A 22,239-nucleotide genomic window follows, 5' to 3' on the forward strand; every position below is an offset into this window, starting at 1 on the left:
GAAGTGGCACCCTAGGATTGGGCAGAGGTGCTCACCTTCCAGAGTTTTCAACCCCGCTTAAAGCCCTGCACAAAGGAGAGCCACTAAAGACACTGGACCTGGTGTCTGTAATGCCAAAATAATGCCCAGCTGGAAGGAAGAAGTCATGGTTTCACTTTGGAACTTGGTTCAGCTGGAACCCAGGACTAGGATGCGTCTGTCCAGGGCAGTGGTGCTGGTCCCCTTGGGTAATGGACCTGCTGCTTCAGTGAACTGGTCAACGACTGCACAAACACACATGGGCCCTGCTGTTCGCCAGGCGGCTGTGCGACCTGGGCAGGGATGGTGTTCTGCTTATTGGATGTGGATGGGCAGTGGTAGACTCCACCACGGCCCCCAAGAAGGGGAGAGCACCAGGAGCACAGGCAGAGGGCGGGTCTGGCAACGAAGTCACAGACATTATCATCTGCCATCAGCCATGTATTGAATAATGCGCACCGCAAGCGATCTCTAAACTCTTGAGCAGAGAACAGGTCTGACGATGAAGTCACAGACATTAGCATCTGCCATTAGCCATGTATTGAATAATGCGCACCGCAAGCGATCTCTAAACTCTTGAGCAGAGAACAGGTCTGATGATGAAGTCACAGACATTATCATCTGCCATCAGCCACGTATTGAATAATGCGCACCGCAAGCGATCTCTAAACTCTTGAGCAGAGAACAGGTCTGATGATGAAGTCACGGACATTATCATCTGGAGAGTGGACTGAGGCTTGCAAGCCAGCATTCTGTGCCAGGGCCCTGACCCTAAAGTGTATGTCGAATTGGCTGTACCCAATTGAAAATGGTTAACTTACCTGGAAGTCCCTAGTATACGGTACCCTGGAACCCAGGGCATGTAGGTTAGAGGGTGGGTACCCCGGAGCTTGCTGCACTAATTGTGCCACCCTGGACTCACCTACAGAACACAAGTGCCCCAGTCTGCCATTGCGGACTGGTAGAGCTGTCCTCCTCTGCTATCCCGACTTTGCCATTGAAAGATCGTCAGAGAGAGCGGAATGGCTAACCAACTCAAGGCCGCCGCCGATGTCTCGTGCTGCGCCGCTCCTCTGCCAGGCCTCCGCCCGGTGATTCCAGGATTAAGGGTGCCCTGATGCACAAGCCATGCTGTACCGCTCCTGACAGGAGGATGGCTCTGTAACCAGGCTAACCTGACCAATGCCTTCTATTTCAGAGTCTTCGAGTATGGGTGTTAATACTGTTCGCTCGTATGATGTTTGCTATAGGTAATACCCTGTTTGCAACTAACAAATGCAAATAATAATATTAATTAAATCAAATAAATAAAAATAGAGAGTATTGCACCTAGAGTGGCGCTTGGGTTTATGAAGCACTTTTCCTTCCCATGCTATCTCACCTCTCTGAATATCCTCTTTCTCTTTCTAGCCACTGTTCGACCCAAAGATGCCGTGACCCAGAAGCAGCTCTCTGCCTTCGGAGAATATGTGGCAGAAATTCTACCTAAATATGTCCAGCAAGTGCAGGTAAATATGAGCATCCCATGCTCTCCCAAGGAGGCCCATCCCAGTAAAGAAGTAAGGGAGGGTTGCGTTGCTCACCAGGGCTGCCATACTCTGCAATCACCGTTTGCCTCCCAGTAATTCACCCGCCCTCAGCACCACATCTCACAGGGGTGCAGCCCACAGCATGCCGGGCATCTGCACCCTGCAGTGCACGCCCCGGGCACCCAGTGAACCGGTATGCTGCTGGCACCACAGACTCAGTGCCCTCATCCCACACAAGTGCCATGTGCACTGCAGACACGCCTCCAAATAAACTGTGCCCAGCAGGAGAGCCACTCACTTAAGGTGCATCATACATGTGGGTAGCACACAGTCCAGAGAAAACGATCGACTGCGGCCACCACCTGCATCCGAACAACTCCCAGTGCACTGTGAACACAACAGGCTTCCAAAGACACTGTACCCTCTTTACTACACCTATGGATGCATAGGGGTGGTCCCTTATCAGTACCTATTTCACTTAAGGGTCATGGTACACTTTGTACATCTCAAGTATATGGAAATCCATGTACACTGCTATTGCATGCACTAGAGGGGCTACCATGCACTGCTTGCACTAGGGGTAACGAAAGTACATGTGCCGTCTCATGCAGCTGAACTTCTCCTGACACAGCTCACACTTTGTACATCTGAAGTGTGTGTGCACCAAGGCATCTGATGACAGGGAGTATCGGACCATGGGCACTACAGGCACAAGGGTCCCATTGGTTTCAAGGACGTCATTTACACAAGCGACACCATACATTATGAGTCCAGCAGGCATCCGTGCACTCTTAGTCTTGTGCATCTGAAGTATGTGTGCACCACAGCATCTGACGAGAAGGGTATCTCACAATGGGCACCACAGCATCTAACGAGAAGGGTATCACACCAGGGGCACCACAGCATCTGACGAGAAGGGTATCACACCATGGGCACCACAGCATCTGACGAGAAGGGTATCGCACCATGGGCAGCACAGCATCTGACGAGAAGGGTATCGCACCATGGGCACCACAGCATCTGACGAGAAGGGTATCGCACCATGGGCAGCACAGCATCTGACGAGAAGGGTATCGCACCATGGGCAGCACAGCATCTGACGAGAAGGGTATCGCACCATGGGCAGCACAGCATCTGACGAGAAGGGTATCACACCATGGGCACCACAGCATCTGACGAGAAGGGTATCACACCATGGGCACCACAGCATCTGACGAGAAGGGTATCGCACCATGGGCAGCACAGCATCTGACGAGAAGGGTATCGCACCATGGGCAGCACAGCATCTGACGAGAAGGGTATCGCACCATGGGCAGCACAGCATCTGACGAGAAGGGTATCACACCATGGGCACCACAGCATCTGACGAGAAGGGTATCGCACCATGGGCAGCACAGCATTTAACGAGAAGGGTATCACACCATGGGCACCACAGCATCTGACGAGAAGGGTATCGCACCATGGGCAGCACAGCATCTGACGAGAAGGGTATCACACCATGGGCACCACAGCATCTGACGAGAAGGGTATCGCACCATGGGCACCACAGCATCTGACGAGAAGGGTATCGCACCATGGGCAGCACAGCATCTGACGAGAAGGGTATCACACCATGGGCACCACAGCATCTGACGAGAAGGGTATCGCACCATGGGCAGCACAGCATCTGACGAGAAGGGTATCGCACCATGGGCAGCACAGCATCTGACGAGAAGGGTATCGCACCATGGGCAGCACAGCATCTGACGAGAAGGGTATCACACCATGGGCACCACAGCATCTGACGAGAAGGGTATCGCACCATGGGCAGCACAGCATTTAACGAGAAGGGTATCACACCATGGGCACCACAGCATCTGACGAGAAGGGTATCGCACCATGGGCAGCACAGCATTTAACGAGAAGGGTATCACACCATGGGCACCACAGCATCTGACGAGAAGGGTATCGCACCATGGGCAGCACAGCATCTGACGAGAAGGGTATCACACCATGGGCACCACAGCATCTGACGAGAAGGGTATCGCACCATGGGCAGCACAGCATCTGACGAGAAGGGTATCGCACCATGGGCACCACAGCATCTGACGAGAAGGGTATCGCACCATGGGCACCACAGCATCTGACGAGAAGGGTATCGCACCATGGGCAGCACAGCATCTGACGAGAAGGGTATCACACCATGGGCACCACAGCATCTGACGAGAAGGGTATCGCACCATGGGCAGCACAGCATCTGACGAGAAGGGTATCGCACCATGGGCAGCACAGCATCTGACGAGAAGGGTATCGCACCATGGGCAGCACAGCATCTGACGAGAAGGGTATCGCACCATGGGCACCACAGCATCTGACGAGAAGGGTATCGCACCATGGGCAGCACAGCATTTGACGAGAAGGGTATCACACCATGGGCACCACAGCATCTGACGAGAAGGGTATCGCACCATGGGCAGCACAGCATTTAACGAGAAGGGTATCACACCATGGGCACCACAGCATCTGACGAGAAGGGTATCGCACCATGGGCAGCACAGCATCTGACGAGAAGGGTATCACACCATGGGCACCACAGCATCTGACGAGAAGGGTATCGCACCATGGGCACCACAGCATCTGACGAGAAGGGTATCGCACCATGGGCAGCACAGCATCTGACGAGAAGGGTATCACACCATGGGCACCACAGCATCTGACGAGAAGGGTATCGCACCATGGGCAGCACAGCATCTGACGAGAAGGGTATCACACCATGGGCAGCACAGCATCTGACGAGAAGGGTATCGCACCATGGGCAGCACAGCATCTGACGAGAAGGGTATCACACCATGGGCACCACAGCATCTGACGAGAAGGGTATCGCACCATGGGCAGCACAGCATCTGACGAGAAGGGTATCGCACCATGGGCAGCACAGCATCTGACGAGAAGGGTATCGCACCATGGGCAGCACAGCATCTGACGAGAAGGGTATCACACCATGGGCACCACAGCATCTGACGAGAAGGGTATCGCACCATGGGCAGCACAGCATTTAACGAGAAGGGTATCACACCATGGGCACCACAGCATCTGACGAGAAGGGTATCGCACCATGGGCAGCACAGCATCTGACGAGAAGGGTATCACACCATGGGCACCACAGCATCTGACGAGAAGGGTATCGCACCATGGGCAGCACAGCATTTAACGAGAAGGGTATCACACCATGGGCACCACAGCATCTGACGAGAAGGGTATCTCACCATGGGCACTATGGCATCTAACAAGAAGGGTATCACACCATGGGCACCACAGCATCTGACGAGAAGGGTATCGCACCATGGGCACTATGGCATCTAACAAGAAGGTATCACACCATGGGCACCACAGCATCTGACGAGAAGGGTATCACACCATGGGAACCACAGCATCTGACGAGAAGGGTATCACACCATGGGCACCACAGCATCTGACGAGAAGGGTATCACACCATGGGCACCACATCATCTAAAAAAAAAAGTTCAAGTTCAAGTGTAAAATTTGTATAGCGCACTACTCACCCAGAGGGTCTCAAGGCGCTTGAGGGAGGGGGGGTACTTTACTTATCGAATATCCAAGTTATTAGTTGTTTTCTGAAGGAGAGGTGTAAGGCGGAGGTGGGTGGGGAGAGAATTCCAGGTCTTGGCCGCTAAGTAGGAGAAGGATCTTCCCCCCCATGGTGGATCTTTGGATGCGTGGATTTGCGGCAAGGGCTTGATTGGACGATCTTAGTTGGCGGGTGGGGGTGTAAAAGGACAGGCGCATGTTGAGGTATTCGGGTCCTAGGTCGTAGAAGGTTTTGTGTGCGTGGGTGAGGAGATGGAACGTTATTCTCTTGTTGACGGGGAGCCAGTGGAGGTCTTTCAGGTGACCGGAAATGTGAGCTTGGCGGGGGATGTCTAGGATGAGTCTGGCTGAGGCGTTTTGGATGCGTTGGAGTTTTTTCTGTAGTTTAGCTGTGGTTCCGGCGTAAAGGGTGTTTCCGTAGTCCCGTCGGCTTGTGACCAGTGCATGGGTGACCGTCTTTCTTGTTTCGGTGGCGATCCAACTGAAGATTTTTTTTATTCATACGTAGGATGTTGAAGCATGATGATGAGACGGCGTTGACTTGTCTGGTCATCGAGAGGGAGGAGTCCAGGATGAAGCCCAGGTTACGTGCGTGGTCCGTTGGTCTGGGTGCGGTTCCCAGGGCCAGTGGCCACCATGAGTCGTCCCAGGTGGAGGGGGATGATCCTAAGATGAGGACTTCAGTTTTGTCCGAGTTCAGTTTTAAACGGCTGTTCTTCATCCACTCGGCTACTTCTTTCATCCCTTCGTGTAGGTTGGTTTTGGCGGTGTTTGGGTCTTTGGTGAGGGAGAGGATCAGCTGGGTGTTGTCTGCGTAGGAGATGATGTTGAGGTTGTGTTGGTGCGCGATGGATGCGAGGGGACTCATGTATACGTTGAAGAGGGTGGGACTGAGTGATGATCCTTGCGGTACACCGCAGATGACTTTGGTGGCCTCTGATCTAAAAGGGGGGAGGCGGACTCTCTGGGTTCTTCCGGTGAGGAACGAGGTGATCCATTCCAGTGCTTTTCCTTGGATTCCTACGTCTCTGAGGCGTTGTAGAAGGGTGCTATGACAGACTGTGTCGAAGGCTGCGGAGAGGTCAAGTAGGATGAGGGCAGCTGTTTCTCCGTTGTCCAGTAGAGTTCGAATGTCGTCTGTTGCTGCGATGAGGGCGGTCTCGGTGCTGTGTTTGGCTCGGAAGCTGGACTGTGAAGGGTCGAGGGATTTGTTGGATTCGAGGAAGGCGGCGAGCTGACTGTTGACAGCTTTCTCAATGACTTTGGCAGGAAATGGGAGGAGCGAAATGGGGCAGTAGTTCTTAAGTTCAGTGGGGTCTGCTGTGGGTTTCTTCAGGAGGGCGCTGAGTTCGGCATGTTTCCAGCTTTCCAGGAAGGAAGCGGAGCTGAGGGAGCAGTTGATGACGTCTCTGAGATGGGGTGCGATAATGGAGTCTGCTTTGTTGAAAATGTGATGGGGACATGGGTCGGTTGGTGATCCTGAGTGGATGGAGTTCATCAGGCGGATGGTGTCTTCAGTGGTGATTGGGCTCCAGGCGCAATGGTTGTTGGAGGGGGGTTTAAGTTCGGAGGTGGGTGGGGTGGACTGGTCTCCAAAGCTGTTATGTATGTCAGCGATTTTGTTGTGGAAGAACGAGGCTAGCGAGTCGCAGAGGTCTTGGGAGGGAGTGATGTTGTTGGTGCCGGCGGTGGGGTGTGATACCCCTCTGACGAGAAGGGTATCACACCATGGGCACCACAGCATCTGAAAAGAAGGATATCACACCATGGGCACTATGGCATCTGACGAGAAGGGTATCACACCATGGGCACCACAGCATCTAACGAGAAGGGTATCACACCATGGGCACCACAGCATCTGACGAGAAGGGTATCACACCATGGGCACCACAGCATCTGACGAGAAGGGTATCTCACCATAGGCACTATGGCATCTAACAAGAAGGGTATCACACCATGGGCATCACAGCATCTGACGATAAGGGTATCACACCATGGGCACCACAGCATCTGACGAGAAGGGTATCACACCATGGGCACCACAGCATCTGACGAGAAGGGTATCACACCATGGGCACTATGGCATCCGACGAGAAGGGTATCACACCATGGGCACTATGGCATCTGACGAGAAGGGTATCACACCATGGGCACTATGGCATCTAACAAGAAGGGTATCACACCATGGGCACTATGGCATCTGACGAGAAGGGTATCACACCATGGGCACTATGGCATCTGACGAGAAGGGTATCACACCATGGGCCCCACAGCATCTAACGAGAAGGGTATCACACCATGGGCCCCACATCATTTGACGAAAAGGGTATCTCACCATGGGCACTATGGCATCTAACAAGAAGAGTATCTCACCATGGGCACCACAGCATCTGACGAGAAGGGTATCGCACCATGGGCACTATGGCATCTGACGAGAAGGGTATCACACTATGGGCACTACAGCATCTAACAAGAAGGGTATCACACCATGGGCATCACAGCATCTGACGAGAAGGGTATCACACCATGGGCACCACAGCATCTGACGAGAAGGGTATCACACCATGGGCACTATGGCATCTGACGAGAAGGGTATCACACCATGGGCACTATGGCATCTGACGAGAAGGGTATCACACCATGGGCACTATGGCATCTGACGAGAAGGGTATCACACCATTGGCACTATGGCATCTGACGAGAAGGGTATCACACCATGGGCACTATGGCATCTGACGAGAAGGGTATCGCACCATGGGCACTATGGCATCTGACGAGAAGGGCATCACACTATGGGCACTACAGCATCTAACAAGAAGGGTATCACACCATGGGCACCACAGCATTTGACGAGAAGGGTATCACACCATGGGCACCACAGCATCTGACGAGAAGGGTATCACACCATGGGCACCACAGCATCTGACGAGAAGGGTATCACACCATGGGCACCACAGCATCTGACGAGAAGGGTATCACACCATGGGCACCACAGCATCTGACGAGAAGGGTATCACACCATGGGAACCACAGCATCTGACGAGAAGGGTATCACACCATGGGCACTATGGCATCTGACGAGAAGGGTATCACACCATGGGCACTATGGCATCTGACGAGAAGGATATCACTCCATGGGCACCACAGCATCTGAAGAAAAGGGTATCACACCATGGGCACCACAGCATCTAACGAGAAGGGTATCACACCATGGGCACCACCGCATCTGAGGAGAAGGGTATCACACCATTGGCACCACAGCATCTGACGAGAAGGGTATCACACCATGGGCACCACAGCATCTGACGAGAAGGGTATCACACCATGGGCACCACAGCATCTGACGAGAAGGGTATCACACCATTGGCACCACAGCATCTGACGAGAAGGGTATCTTACCATGGGCACCACAGCATCTGACGAGAAGGGTATCACACCATGGGCACTATAGCACAAGGGTCCCATACGTCTCAAGTACGTCATTTACACGAGCAGCACCATACATTGAGTACCACATCCATCTGTACACTCTTCATGTCTTGTGCATCTGAAGTATGTGTGCACCAAGGCATCTGACAAGAAGGGTATCACGCCATAGGCACTACAGGCACAAGGGTCCCATACATTTCAAGCACGTCTTTTATACGAGCGACACGTACATTATCAGTACCACATGCATCCACACACTCTTCATGTTTTGTGCATCTAAAGTATAGGTACACCACAGCATCGGATAAAGTTAGTGATCAGTGGTCATCGTGCGCCGTATGTACATGAAGAGCACTGTGCATTCAGGGTACCACATGTAGCGGAGTAGCCTTCACCCACTGATGCCACTGTTGCGGGGATTCTGCTCATGCACAGAACTATGCGCAGGAAACCAGGACCTCGGTGAATTGTGGTGCACCAAAAATCCCACCTCAGTACCCAGAACCCCTATCCGACCAGCATCAGTGTCTCCTTCGTTCTCCGTCCTACAGCGAAGCTACCAATGATTAGACAACCCAGAACAAGTGACTTAGGAACCTCTCAGGAATAGTGGGAATCAAGAACACTTTTGGTTTTAATCTCAGAAAAGTCCACAACGTGAGTAATCGGAGACACAGTATAGTTTAAAATGTTTATTTCAACTATGTGCTCTAAGAAGAAGTATCTTTGCTAACATAAGTAAAAAGATGCATAAAATCAATACAATCAACATTGTTACAGTTCCATAAAATACAAAGGGAGAAATCATATTATAATGATAGTGGAACCAGGTCTATAGCCCCTTGTGTACCACCCTCCCTTGGCTCGTAGCTATGTATTATAATAATAGAAGATCTCTAGGTTAAAACGGAGACCCCATAGCTCCCAGAACAGGTGAAGTGAATCACATCCAAGATCAGCACAGCTCTTCGTCGATGGAAAGGTTTCTTCCAAGTGCCTGTCTCGTGCATGCAGCGCAATATTAAAAGCACCCGAGTTTCAGAAATGGGCAGCTGTGTTCATGTTGTGTCTAGAGCGAGGGCCGATCAACCTGCATCAACAGCATACATTGTTATTTTAACCTTGAACACTTTGTGCAGACTTGAGGTCACAGTGTGAGTCTAGAGATGGGGAAAAACAGACCGTTCTCATGTGAAGGAAAGCAAGCAGTTTGTTTTTATAAAAACTGAGACATGTAGTGTCGTGTGAAAAAGAAGCAAAATGGCATCTGAGCAACTAACTCACTTATGCTAACATAGCAGAACCGTATCCTCATCACACCACCAGAGCATTCCAGCGCCCACAGGCAGCAGCAATCCGGGCTCTCGCTGGCCTATTCCAGCGCCCACAGACAGCAGCAATCCGGGCTCTCGCTGGCCTATTCCAGCGCCTACAGACAGCAGCAATCCGGGCTCTCGCTGGCCTATTCCAGCGCCTACAGACAGCAGCAATCCGGGCTCTCGCTGGCCTATTCCAGCGCCTACAGACAGCAGCAATCCGGGCTCTCGCTGGCCTATTCCAGCGCCCACAGACAGCAGCAATCCGGGCTCTCGCTGGCCTATTCCAGTACCCACAGACAGCAGCAATCCGGGCTCTCGCTGGCCTATTCCAGCGCCTACAGACAGCAGCAATCCTGGCTCTCGCTGGCCTATTCCAGCACCTACAGGCAGCAGCAATCAGGGCTCTCGCTGGCCTATTCCAGCGCCCACAGACAGCAGCAATCCGGGCTCTCGCTGGCCTATTCCAGCGCCTACAGACAGCAGCAATCCGGGCTCTCGCTGGCCTATTCCAGCGCCCACAGACAGCAGCAATCCGGGCTCTCGCTGGCCTATTCCAGCGCCCACAGACAGCAGCAATCCGGGCTCTCGCTGGCCTATTCCAGCGCCGACAGACAGCAGCAATCCGGGCTCTCGCTGGCCTATTCCAGCGCCCACAGACAGCAGCAATCCGGGCTCTCGCTGGCCTATTCCAGCGCCTACAGACAGCAGCAATCCGGGCTCTCGCTGGCCTATTCCAGTGCCTACAGACAGAAATCCGGGCTCTCGCTGGCCTATTCCAGCGCCCACAGACAGCAGCAATCAGGGCTCTCGCTGGCCTAGTCCAGCGCCCACAAACAACAGCAATCCGGGCTCTCGCTGGCCTATTCCAGCGCCTACAGACAGCAGCAATCCGGACTCTCGCTGGCCTATTCCAGCGCCCACAGACAGCAGCAATCAGGGCTCTCGCTGGCCTAGTCCAGCGCCCACAAACAACAGCAATCCGGGCTCTCGCTGGCCTATTCCAGCGCCTACAGACAGCAGCAATCCGGGCTCTCGCTGGCCTATTCCAGCGCCCTCAGACAACAGCAATCAGGGCTCTCGCTGGCCTATTCCAGTGCCCACAGACAACAGCAATCCGGGCTCTCGCTGGCCTATTCCAGCGCCCACAGACAGCAGCAATCCGGGCTCTCGCTGGCCGGGAGTAGTTAGAATGCTTATTTTGCACATGTTGTTTTTTTAAAAACTGCTGCTATTTTTAATTCAAGAGCACCCACCTAGCTCTTTGTTCACTCGATCTTGCCTGCAAGCACCCCCTACCCAGCGTATTAGCGTTGACAGGGAGATCTCTTGGCCCAGCCTTCAGCCGCCATCACCCACGCTGAAAGGAGGGACATGCCCACCTGAGGCCACACCCCCCTCTGCCCCATATAACATGCGCTTCTGCCGGAAGCGCAGCGGACGAGCGCAGTGGGCGCGACGATTGCGCGCCGATGGCGCGCATAAGGCAAGCTTGTCTGCGCCGAGTCCGGGCCCAGGGACCCTCCCCCTACATCTCAGTCATCAGAGCCCAGATACTACAACGCTGAGACCCTGCACAGCCTTAGGCCTTCTGCCAGCATTTTCCCTCGACATACTTATCAAGCCGACGCCTTGCCACAAGTCTGTCCCAAATGCTTTTCCCCCCTCAAACCCAAATCAAGCTCTGAACTCACATATGACTTTCGCATGTTCTTACTGAACTGTCGCTCCCTGCCAAAACACAGGGCAGTAATGGATCTTTTAATAGAGGAATATACGCCTGATATATTGTTCCTGACAGAAACCTGGCTTACTTCTGAGTCCGACCCCGCTGTTGTAGATGCTCTCCCGTCAGGCTTCCAAATCATTCGGCAGGACCAACCTAAAGGGAGAGGAGGAGGCCTGGCCATTATTCATAAGGAACAGTTTTACTGCCGTGTTGCTTCTGAAACCATCCCGGACTGTGAGAGTCTTGCCTTTACCATCGAACTCTCACCCAACAGTTGCTTCTCAGGCACTCTTATTTACCGCCCCCCTGGCCCTTCGAAGCCGTTCCACGAAAACTTACCCACAAGCGTGGCCGAACGAGTCAGTACCACTTCCAATTTTACTTTGCTAGGCGACTTCGACCTTCATTTTGACTCCTCATCAGACCATATAGCTGCCACTTTGGCAGACGACCTAGCAGCCCTGCAACTCACCCAATGTGTTACTACCCCTACTCACGTCAAAGGCCACTTGCTGGACCCTGTTTTCAGCAATTGCCCTGATCTTTTAGCCGGGTCACCAATCCCTTTGCCTTGGACAGACCACTTCCTGGTCCCTATCAGCTGGACCTCGCTTAAACCTTTATCAACTGCACCCACTTCTAGGCTCATGCGAGCCTGGTCCCGTCTCGCGGTTGATAACTGGTCTATCAAACTTGCCAGCATGCAACCCCATGATCACGATGATCCTGACCTAGCCAATCAGGCCTACGTTTACTGGATCACTCAAACCCTAGACGCTACACTCCCAATAAGTAAGATTAGGCTGAAGCGCCCCCACAAAACTGCCCCTCGGTACACGGAGGCTCTCGGGGACAAAAAACGTCCATGTAGAAGATCAGAAAGACGATGGCGTTTAGATTACTCGGTAGACAATAAAACCCGCTACCGAGAATCTATCAGCGAATATAAAGCTCAAGTAAAAGCAGCCCAGACCTCCTATTTCTCCAATAGAATTCTGCTGGCCAAGTCAAAGCCTAAGGAGATTTTTCATATCGTGAAACAGTTAATGAACCCCCCCCCCCCTCCCCTGCAGGCCGTAAAATCCACCACCCACTGTAATAACGTTGCTGAGTTTTTCTACCAGAAAGTAAATACTATCTACTCAGCCTTCCCCCCCTAAAAAGATTACCTCTTTAATCTATTCGAATAAACCCCCAGCTCCCCCCCGTTGTCTACCTCAATCCACTCTGACTGACTTTCCCCTACTAGATCTTACAACTCTTGAATCTTTAGCGCAGAGAGTTAAATCCGGATCCCCGGACGACCCAGCCCCGCCAGACATAATAATGGCTGCTTCTCAGATCACCCTGCCTATAATTAGGGAGGTATTAAATGCATCCATTACCTCCAGCACTGTCCCGGCCGTCTGGAAGCAGGCCATGGTCAGATCGTTACTGAAGAAACCCAACCTAGACCTGACTGACCTGGGTAACCACCGACCCATCTCTCTGCTCTCATGGGTGAGTAAGATCTTGGAAAAATTCATAAATCAACAGCTAGTAAACTTTTTGGAAGATCATCACTTACTAGACCTCACCCAGACGGGTTTCAGACCGAAACACGCGACCGAGACCATCCTCCGCATGGTCACCGAGGAGGCTAGAAAAATCATGGATCAAGGAGGATCAGTGGCAGGGATCCTCCTTGACCTAAGCGCTGCATTTGACACGGTCAGTCACGACACCTTATTGTACCGTTTGTCCTGTGCCGGGATTAAGGATAAAGCCTGGTCGTGGTTTAAGACCTTTTTAGAAGACAGATCTTTTAGAGTCTTTGAGGGGGAGTCTGTGTCCTCCAGCAGACCTCTGAAGTGCGGAGTTCCCCAGGGCTCCTCTCTGAGCCCTGCACTTTTCAACCTGTATATGAGGCCACTGGCCGAGGTCGTCCGTCCATTCGGGGTTAAGATCATCTCTTATGCGGACGACACGCAGCTAGTGGTCTCACTGGCGCAGGAGGCCAACCGGCCTATGCCAGGTGGACTTAGAGAATGCCTAGAAGACGTGAAGACCTGGATGTCCTCATCATCCCTCAAGTTGAATGGGGACAAAACGGAGCTGATGCTCTTAGGCCCCCCAGACCTCTGCCTCCCCGCCTCTTTGTGGCCCTCGTGTCTGGGTCTCCCTCCAACTCCCAAAGATAATATCAAGAGCCTTGGAGTGTGGTTGGATAGATCTTTATCTTTCAACGTTCAGGCCACAAAACTTTCAGCCACTTGTTTTGGCATCATGAGGATGTTAAAGAAAATCTCCCCCCTCCTCCCCATGGAAGCCAAACAGGCGGCTATACAGGGGCTAATACAGTCACGCCTTGATTTTAACAATGTGCTCTATCTCGGCGCCCCAGAGTACACCTTGCGCAGGCTGCAGACAGTGCAGAACTGCGCAGCCCGCCTACTGCTTGAGATCGCTCGCAGTCAATCTGTGAGGGCCGGACTGGTCAGCCTTCATTGGCTACCGGTTCGCCAGAGAATTCTTTTTAAGGCAATGTGTATAGCCCATCAAGCTTTCTGGGACACAGGCCCGAGCATTACTCGCGACTTAGTCACTCACTACACTCCCAACAGAAGTCTTCGCTCCAGCCAGACCTTTTTAGCAGTGGGTCCGAGAATAAAAAGATCCAGATCGATCGGCAGGACGTTCGCCCACAATGCGGCCAGGACCTGGAATACCCTGCCACTGCACCTCCGAGCCAATTCCAATCTTTCCTTGTTTCGCAAGCAGCTAAAGACCTTCCTTTTTAACTTACCCCTTTAATCTTCAGCTATCCTCCTTACAGCTCTCTGGTAGATTCTGGTTATTGTTTAAGCGCTTAGACGCCTCCGGGCAGCAATTCGTGCTCTACAAATCCAAATCTTATCTTATCTAATCTAATCTATTCCAGTGCCCACAGACAAGAGCAATCAGGGCTCTCGCTGGCCTATTCCAGCGCCTACAGACAGCAGCAATCCGGGCTCTGGCTGGCCTATTCCAGTGCCCACAGGCAGCAGCAATCCGGGCTCTCGCTGGCCTATTCCAGTGCCTACAGACAGCAGCAATCCGGGCTCTCGCTGGCCTATTCCAGCACCCACAGACAGCAGCAATCCGGGCTCTCGCTGGCCTATTCCAGTGCCTACAGGCAGTAGCAATCCGGGCTCTCACTGGCCTATTCCAGTGCCTACAGACAGCAGCAAACCTGGCTCTCGCTGGCCTATTCCAGCGCCTACAGGCAGTAGCAATCTGGGTTCTCGCTGGCCTATTCCAGCGCCTACAGACAGCAGCAATCCGGGCTCTCGCTGGTCTATTCCAGTGCCCACAGACAACCGCAATCAGGGCTCTCGCTGGCCTATTCCAGCGCCTACAGGCAGCAGCAATCAGGGCTCTCGCTGGCCTATTCCAGCGCCTACAGGCAGCAGCAATCGGAGCTCTCACTGGCCTATTCCAGTGCCCACAGACAGCAGCAATCCGGGCTCTCGCTGGCCTGATATCAAATGAGCATCTCTTTCCATACGACAAGCCCTACAGTGGCTTCCGCTTCAGAAGCATATTTAATTGAAACCCCTATGTGTGACCCAAAAAGCTGTGTGCAGTAAACAGTCCACCTTCTTTAGCCAGCCTTTTAAGCACTATCACCCGAAGAGCAACCTGCGGTTCACTCACCGTTTTGCTCTGATTCACTTGCAATGAAAAGCCACATTGTTGGGGTATGCTTTCTCTTTATGTGCTGCCATGCTGTGGAGTCCCCCCACCTGCCATGCTGTGGAGTCCCCCCACCTGCCATGCTGTGGAGTCCCCCCACCTGCCATGCTGTGGAGTCCCCCCACCTTAGCATTAAAGGAAGCTGAAAAGCCTAACCTTTTTTAATATAACTTTACAGCTCACTTGTTCTGTTACTATCGAATTGACCATGAACAGAATTCACAATGTCCGGCTAGTATCTTTAATCCCCATAATGCCAGGAAACAGTTTAGTGATGTCATCTGCAGTCTATAAACCGTGCACCAAAGGGAGCCATACATCATGGTAGGCACATGCCCCAAGACTCTACACCTTAGTTCCCGTGCATGTCAGATGTTGTAGGCACCACTTTCACCATCACATACAGTGTGTGCGGGGCACTGTGGCACTATAGAAACACCAGGGGGCCCCGTTATTGTAGGCACAACATGCGCGGTATACCAAAAACTGGCAACAAATGCATGGATGGGCACCTCAGTGACCCATGGGCACAGAACATTGGTATCATATGCCCCATTGCAACATATACCACAGGAGCCCCTTGTCCTGCATAAACCACATGTTCTCGAGGGCTCTGTACACATGAGAAGCCCCCCACCCCCGCCCCCTTCCCCCCAATGCGCTCATGGGTTCAGTATGTGCTACAAGCAAACCATTCACGTCTTGACTCTGTACACATGCCACATACGGTACCATACACTACAGCCAGAGAGTCTCTCAAGGCACTATATACATTGACTACACATGCTCTCAAGGCTCTGTGCCTTGGATCACACTCGCGTATGAAATTTTTTCGCTGCTTGCGCTGTGTACCCAGTGGTTTAGTGCCCTCTGAGCACCGTGTCCACCCAGCGGCACCCTAAAGTGAGGGCACAGCATGTCGTTAAGGCCACCTCACTCAAACTCCACAGGCATGCACAAGGACCATGCCCGGGGCATTACATGACCCCACAAGCACTGTTCACTGCTGGTACCAGTGGCTGAGCAAACTCTGAGCAACCCACGCACCTTACAATTTGTCACTACGTGTCTCTAAGAGCATATATCAACCTCCCATGCATGCAAACGTCCCATCCACTATATTTTACAGATATCTTTTTTTGTTTTCTACGTCTTCCTGTTTTTGATAACAGAGCATCTCTCCACCTGACCCAACCCCACCCAAAACCCACAGCCAAAGTCACCCTCACCAGAAATAGCAGACCACAGAAATGCTATAATCCAAAATAAATGTTAGCCTCACGCTGCCGCTAAAGCCAGTAGCGCCACAAATATCTGAAGCCCATCCCACCCATTCGTCACAAATAGATACTCTCATGCACAGTTCTTAAATATACAAACCACGTCAAATGACAGGCTGTTCAGAAACTGAAATGAACTCTCGTATCCATCAGGCCAACACCTCGGCTAAGTGCGCCCAGATGCCCCGCTGCAGTAGTCTAAATAAAGATCCTTCCATCTGTCGTAGATGCGTGCCCTTCCCACCGCAAACCCCTAAACACACAAACCGCATGAAATTACATGGTGTTTAGGAAGGAAATGGAATCATGATTTCTACGCCCTGTCATCAACGCTTCAGTCAAGAGCGCGTGGAGGCAATTCATTCATTCAAATAACTTTATTTCGATTCATGGATAGAATCATAAAAGTGTACACAGATTTAAAAAGATCAATAACATTTTTAAAACATAAAGTTATCTTAAGAACCAGTACATATTCCATATTATGATTACAATACATTTGAAACAAACAGTTCAAATTTGTACACATTCCAAAAAGTGCATATGCATTTAAATAACAAATCCACATAGTGGTCTTTTCCGGAGGATTACCACTCATAATACTGTTCAGTATCGATTTCTAATAACGAGAGCCACTCTATTGAAACTGAGTACAGCACTACATATCACTGGAGTTGACCCGGACAATAAGTGTTCATAGCCCTCTTTATAATAGCGGGATCCTAGGGTTAACAAAACAGGCTTAATAAACTGATTCCTTGGGTCCTTCTACAAAGCACAGAAAAGAATAAGGTGCAGAGTACTTTGTGAAACCCTATCATTGCAAGGACAAGGGGGTAGCCTCTCACACCACCCCCCTTGTTTTGGAAAAGCAAACAGGAAATGTAGTGAGCTAAGACGAAACCTTGTCAGATAAAAACGCCATTGCGTGTGCATGATATTTGATAGGTATAACTGCTGCTGCAGCTTACCCCTCTTATATAGTGCCCGCTCACTATTTCTCAAGATACCAAAACTAGTATAATGGGCATTTTTAATTTTCAACTTGGAATCCTTACCACCCATGTCAGGATTTTGAAACATATGACCCAACCCAATCTTATAGAAAGTGTCCCTAACATATGACAACCATGGAATCTCCATAGAGTGGTCAAGTTTCAGGCAGTCTTGCAGGATTTCCTTTGTCAATTTCAGTTCTTCAGATCGCCAAACTTTAGACCATAACAACAAGGGAGACACATGAATGATGTCGCTCACATACTCAATACCCACCTCCTCATGGCAAAAGCTATTTGAGGTACCAGATGGGAGCTCGTGGAGGCAATTATTTTTACAGTATTTTGCTGTATGTGTCTTGACTCACTGAACTACTAAACCTATATTTGTTACTGTCAGAATAAAAAACAAACTTCACCAAATTGAAGTAAACTAAATTAGTACAAAGAACATTTGCAACACATATGAGCCATCAGATGGCTTTCAACATGTCAGCAAGACATGCAACCAGTCACCTCAACTCACCTGATGTTCCCTTCAAAGAGCGGTGAGTAATTGCATGCTTACCCCTCGTAACTACGTGGAATGCCCATGTCTCGCATTACAGAGCCACCGTGAACGTGATGAAGTGATAGGAACAGCCCCACCTCCATAACCCATAAAAGGCTATTAAACTGAACACCACAACCAGCAAAACATCTTCTCATAACCAGCTTCACAGCAGGCCATCAGGGTCCCCAACTGATCCCCTTCCGTGAGGCTTCCTGTCAGGACTACACCGTCCTTTCTCCTCTCAGACGATCTTGAGGCATTCGATGCCAGTATTTTATCAGCACTATTCACAGATCTGCGTCTCAGAAGACCCTGATCCTATCCAGTCAGTGCCCCCAACTAATCTCCATTGATGCATCCTTCAGGACTGCCGTCCCGCCTCCTCTCAGACCCCGATCCTATCCAGTCAGTGCCCCCAACTAATCTCCATCGATGCTTCCTTCAGGGCTGCAGTCCCGCCTCCTCTCAGACCCCGATCCTATCCAGTCAGTGCCCCCAACTAATCTCCATCGATGCATCCTTCAGGACTGCCGTCCCGCCTCCTCTCAGGAGACCCCGATGCTATCCAGTCAGTGCTCCCAACTAATCTCCATCGATGCTTCCTTCAGGGCTGCAGTCCCGCCTCCTCTCAGACCCCGATCCTATCCAGTCAGTGCCCCCAACTAATCTCCATCGATGCATCCTTCAGGACTGCCGTCCCGCCTCCTCTCAGGAGACCCCGATGCTATCCAGTCAGTGCTCCCAACTAATCTTCGTCGATGCTTCCTTCGGGACTGCAGTCCCGTCTCCTCTCAGGAGACCCCGATGCTATCCAGTCAGTGCTCCCAACTAATCTTCGTCGATGCTTCCTTCGGGACTGCCGTCCCGCCTCCTCTCAGGAGACCCCGATGCTATCCAGTCAGTGCTCCCAACTAATCTTCGTCGATGCTTCCTTCAGGACTGCAGTCCCGCCTCCTCTCAGGAGACCCCGATGCTATCCAGTCAGTGCCCCCAACTAATCTCCATCGATGCTTCCTTCGGGACTGCAGTCCCGCCTCCTCTCAGACCCCGATCCTATCCAGTCAGTGCCCCCAACTAATCTCCATCGATGCTTCCTTCAGGACTGCAGTCCCGCCTCCTCTCAGACCACGATCCTATCCAGTCAGTGCCCCCAACTAATCTCCATCGATGCATCCTTCAGGACTGCAGTCCCGCCTCCTCTCAGGAGACCCCGATGCTATCCAGTCAGTGCTCCCAACTAATCTGGACCATTGATGCTTCCTACAGGACTGCAGTCCCGCCTCCTCTCAGGAGTTTGTGTATTCAATCAGAACAGTTTGCAGATCTGCTTCTCAGCTGAACTCCCGGAGCACACAACTGCCATGCAGTTCTGCAGAGTCCAGGCGACAGTGGGCGCCTGTCGATGAAGTGTTAGAACCCCTGAGATAACCCGGCTAGTTGTATATCAGAAGACGTTGGCTCTCTATTGGTCCAACAGCTGGAGTTTATGCCTCATGAATGCCCGACGTCACCCTCACATGGTGCTCTTACTGGAAGCTGTTCACCAATTGTTGCACAGCAGCTGGTGTTAAGACCCAGGGCATGCTGTGATTTCACTCTGTTATTTGTCCAAGGCCCCTGACCTTTAGTCCTGGAGACCCTGAGGTGAGACATATGTAGGATGGAGGGGTCTGTAGATTCCATGGGGTTCCAATGCAAGTAATGCATCGTTAATTGACATGCAGCCCCCAAGGCCACTTCACACCTCTCATTTGTCGTCTTGAGCACTTTCGTGTATACCTCTCGGGCAAACTCTGTAAATAGGGTCCGGAGAAGGCATCCTTAAATATCCCCTGGCACATACTGTGATCATTACTTGGTGTGAACTTGGCATGGATACACAGTCCGACAACAGCTGCTCTTTGCTGGCTGCAGACAGTGTTAAACCTCTTCACTTACTCCATCTACTCGTCACACTTTCGGATGTTGACATTCAGGACATAAAATGATCAGGCTTGCACTTGTGCCATCCCACTGAATGCTGACAAATCCCATGTATCGTAAGCTGCTGGAGACCAGCCCGTCTTTCCTGCCCTTCCGTAGCTCCAAGCTGTGCGACCGCAGGGCCTCTATGTGGATAGCCCCCCTTCCTAACCCTCCATTCTGAACGCTTCACCACCCTCATCCTGGCTCACTCCTCTGTGCTGCTTTCTTCCAGGTGTCCTGCTTCAATGAGCTGGAGGTTATGATCCACCCCGACGGGGTGATCCCGGTGCTGACTTTCCTCCGAGATCACACCAACGCGCAGTTCAAATCTTTGATTGACTTGACGGCAGTCGATGTGCCCTCCCGGGAGAACCGCTTTGAGGTAAGGGGGATCATTGTTGTGTGGTCCCTCTGGGGCCCCTTGAGGCATATCTGCTAGGAATGGTGAGCATGTATGATGCAAGGGTCTTCTGTGGGGGATGGAATGATCCCTCAAGAGCTGCATGGGACCACAGGGGGTGGAGGCAGGTTCCCACTGGGAGCCCGACATGAAATGCAGAATACATTGTGGATAATGGTACATAACAAATGGTGACTTGTTGTTTGATTAATTAAAATCAACAACCATGCAAAAGACAAATAACATAACGTAAAAAAGAAAGCAAAAGTCCAGACCAACAGCATAAAACCAAATAATAATGCATTTCATTGGCTGAAAGAGGCTCACAGGAAGGATATGTGTAAGCTCCGGGACAGGAACAGAAACAAGTATTCCACATTAAGATCTTCAGCTCCCTGAATCAATCCGTTATTAGAGTATGATTTAAAACATAAAAAAAGGAAAAGTGAACCAGATTAAGATCCTAGCTTACTAAAATCGATCAATTGTTAGAATATAATTTAAGACCATACATTTAACTCCCTCTCTTATATGTAATTAAAATTGTTTACTTAAAATTCGCATAGCGACTCAAGACTCTGAAGAGGTAAAACAGAGTGATATGGCCTCCTTCCCAGTAAGACTTTCATGTGATTAAAAACAGAGGACAACCGAGGAGTAAATGGGTGAAAGATTCATTCTTACAATTGCGGAATCTACACTTTGAGGTTGTTGCTGCTCCGCGTCTCCACTACGGTTGAAGGTCTTAAATTGGTAGAGCCAGTAATTTTGCAACCAAAATGTGTCTCCTGCAGTCCCTGCTTAAGTGGCGCATTCAAATAGTGGTGTAGGTACCTAGTTACATAGGAGAAAAGATGGGTTTAAACTGCAGAGTGGTGCAAGTGTCACAGATCCGCCTGGACAAATCCGGTGTCCACGAGAGAAAAGAGTCTTTGTTGAAGACAACACAGGTCCTCCGGGGTTCTTGAGGTGGCTGGCTGCGGGCCACACCGGCTTCTTGGAGTAGGGTCGCTGGAGGAGGAGACAGGCCGGTAGGGCTGGGGCCAAGTCAGTTGTTGCATTCTCCATTGCTGCACGACTCTTCCTTCATTCTTCGCAGATCATCGAATCTGAGGGACAAGGTTCAGGGAAACCCTTAAATACAAACTTTAAGGGGGTTACTGGGGTTGGGGCTTCGTTTCTGACCTCCGAGAGCACAAATGCTCTCACCCCAGGAGGTCAGAGTCCTGTCTGGTGATGGCTGGCTGACGGGAATCAGTCAGCCAATACACTGGAGGTTGTTCATTTTTCAGGGGGCATCTCTGCGATGCCCTATGTGTGCATTTAATAAGAAATCCATCACTGGCATCAGTGTGGGTTTATTAGGCTGAGAAGTTTGAGGCCAAACTCCTCAGTCTTCAGTAAAGCCATCAAGGAGCTGTGGAGTTCATAATGACAAACTTCCAGCCCATGTACGCAATATGGCTCCACTGCACTTACAATTTATGTGAATGCCACAGACACTGTAGGGGCACACTGCTCATGCATCTATGCCCTCACCTTTGGTATGGTGCACCCTTTCTTGGCTCTGTTAGGCCTGCTAGGGGGTGACTTACCCATTCCACAGGCAGTGTTGAAGGACGTGGCACACAGGGATGTGTGCATTGTCGACTCTTCATTTGTGTTTGCACCAATACACACAGTCTGCAATGGCAGGGTGCATGTGTTAAGGTGTAAAGTGTTT

The 22,239-nt window shown here is 51.2% G+C and overlaps 1 protein-coding gene across 1 annotated transcript in view; it reads left to right on the forward strand.

The window, feature by feature from the left end:
- The window catches only part of NDUFS3 (NADH:ubiquinone oxidoreductase core subunit S3), a 141,598-nt gene that overhangs the window by 80,150 nt on the left and 39,209 nt on the right, over window positions 1–22,239 (forward strand). The window contains exons 3-4 of the mRNA XM_086959746.1: window positions 1,429–1,526; window positions 20,349–20,498. Of these exons, the coding sequence (XP_086815872.1) occupies window positions 1,429–1,526; window positions 20,349–20,498 (248 nt within the window). The remainder of the gene's footprint in view (window positions 1–1,428; window positions 1,527–20,348; window positions 20,499–22,239) is intronic.

This window comes from Lissotriton vulgaris, chromosome 2_2 (genome assembly GCF_964263255.1).
Source record: "Lissotriton vulgaris chromosome 2_2, aLisVul1.2, whole genome shotgun sequence".
NCBI classification, from domain to species: Eukaryota; Metazoa; Chordata; class Amphibia; order Caudata; family Salamandridae; genus Lissotriton; species Lissotriton vulgaris.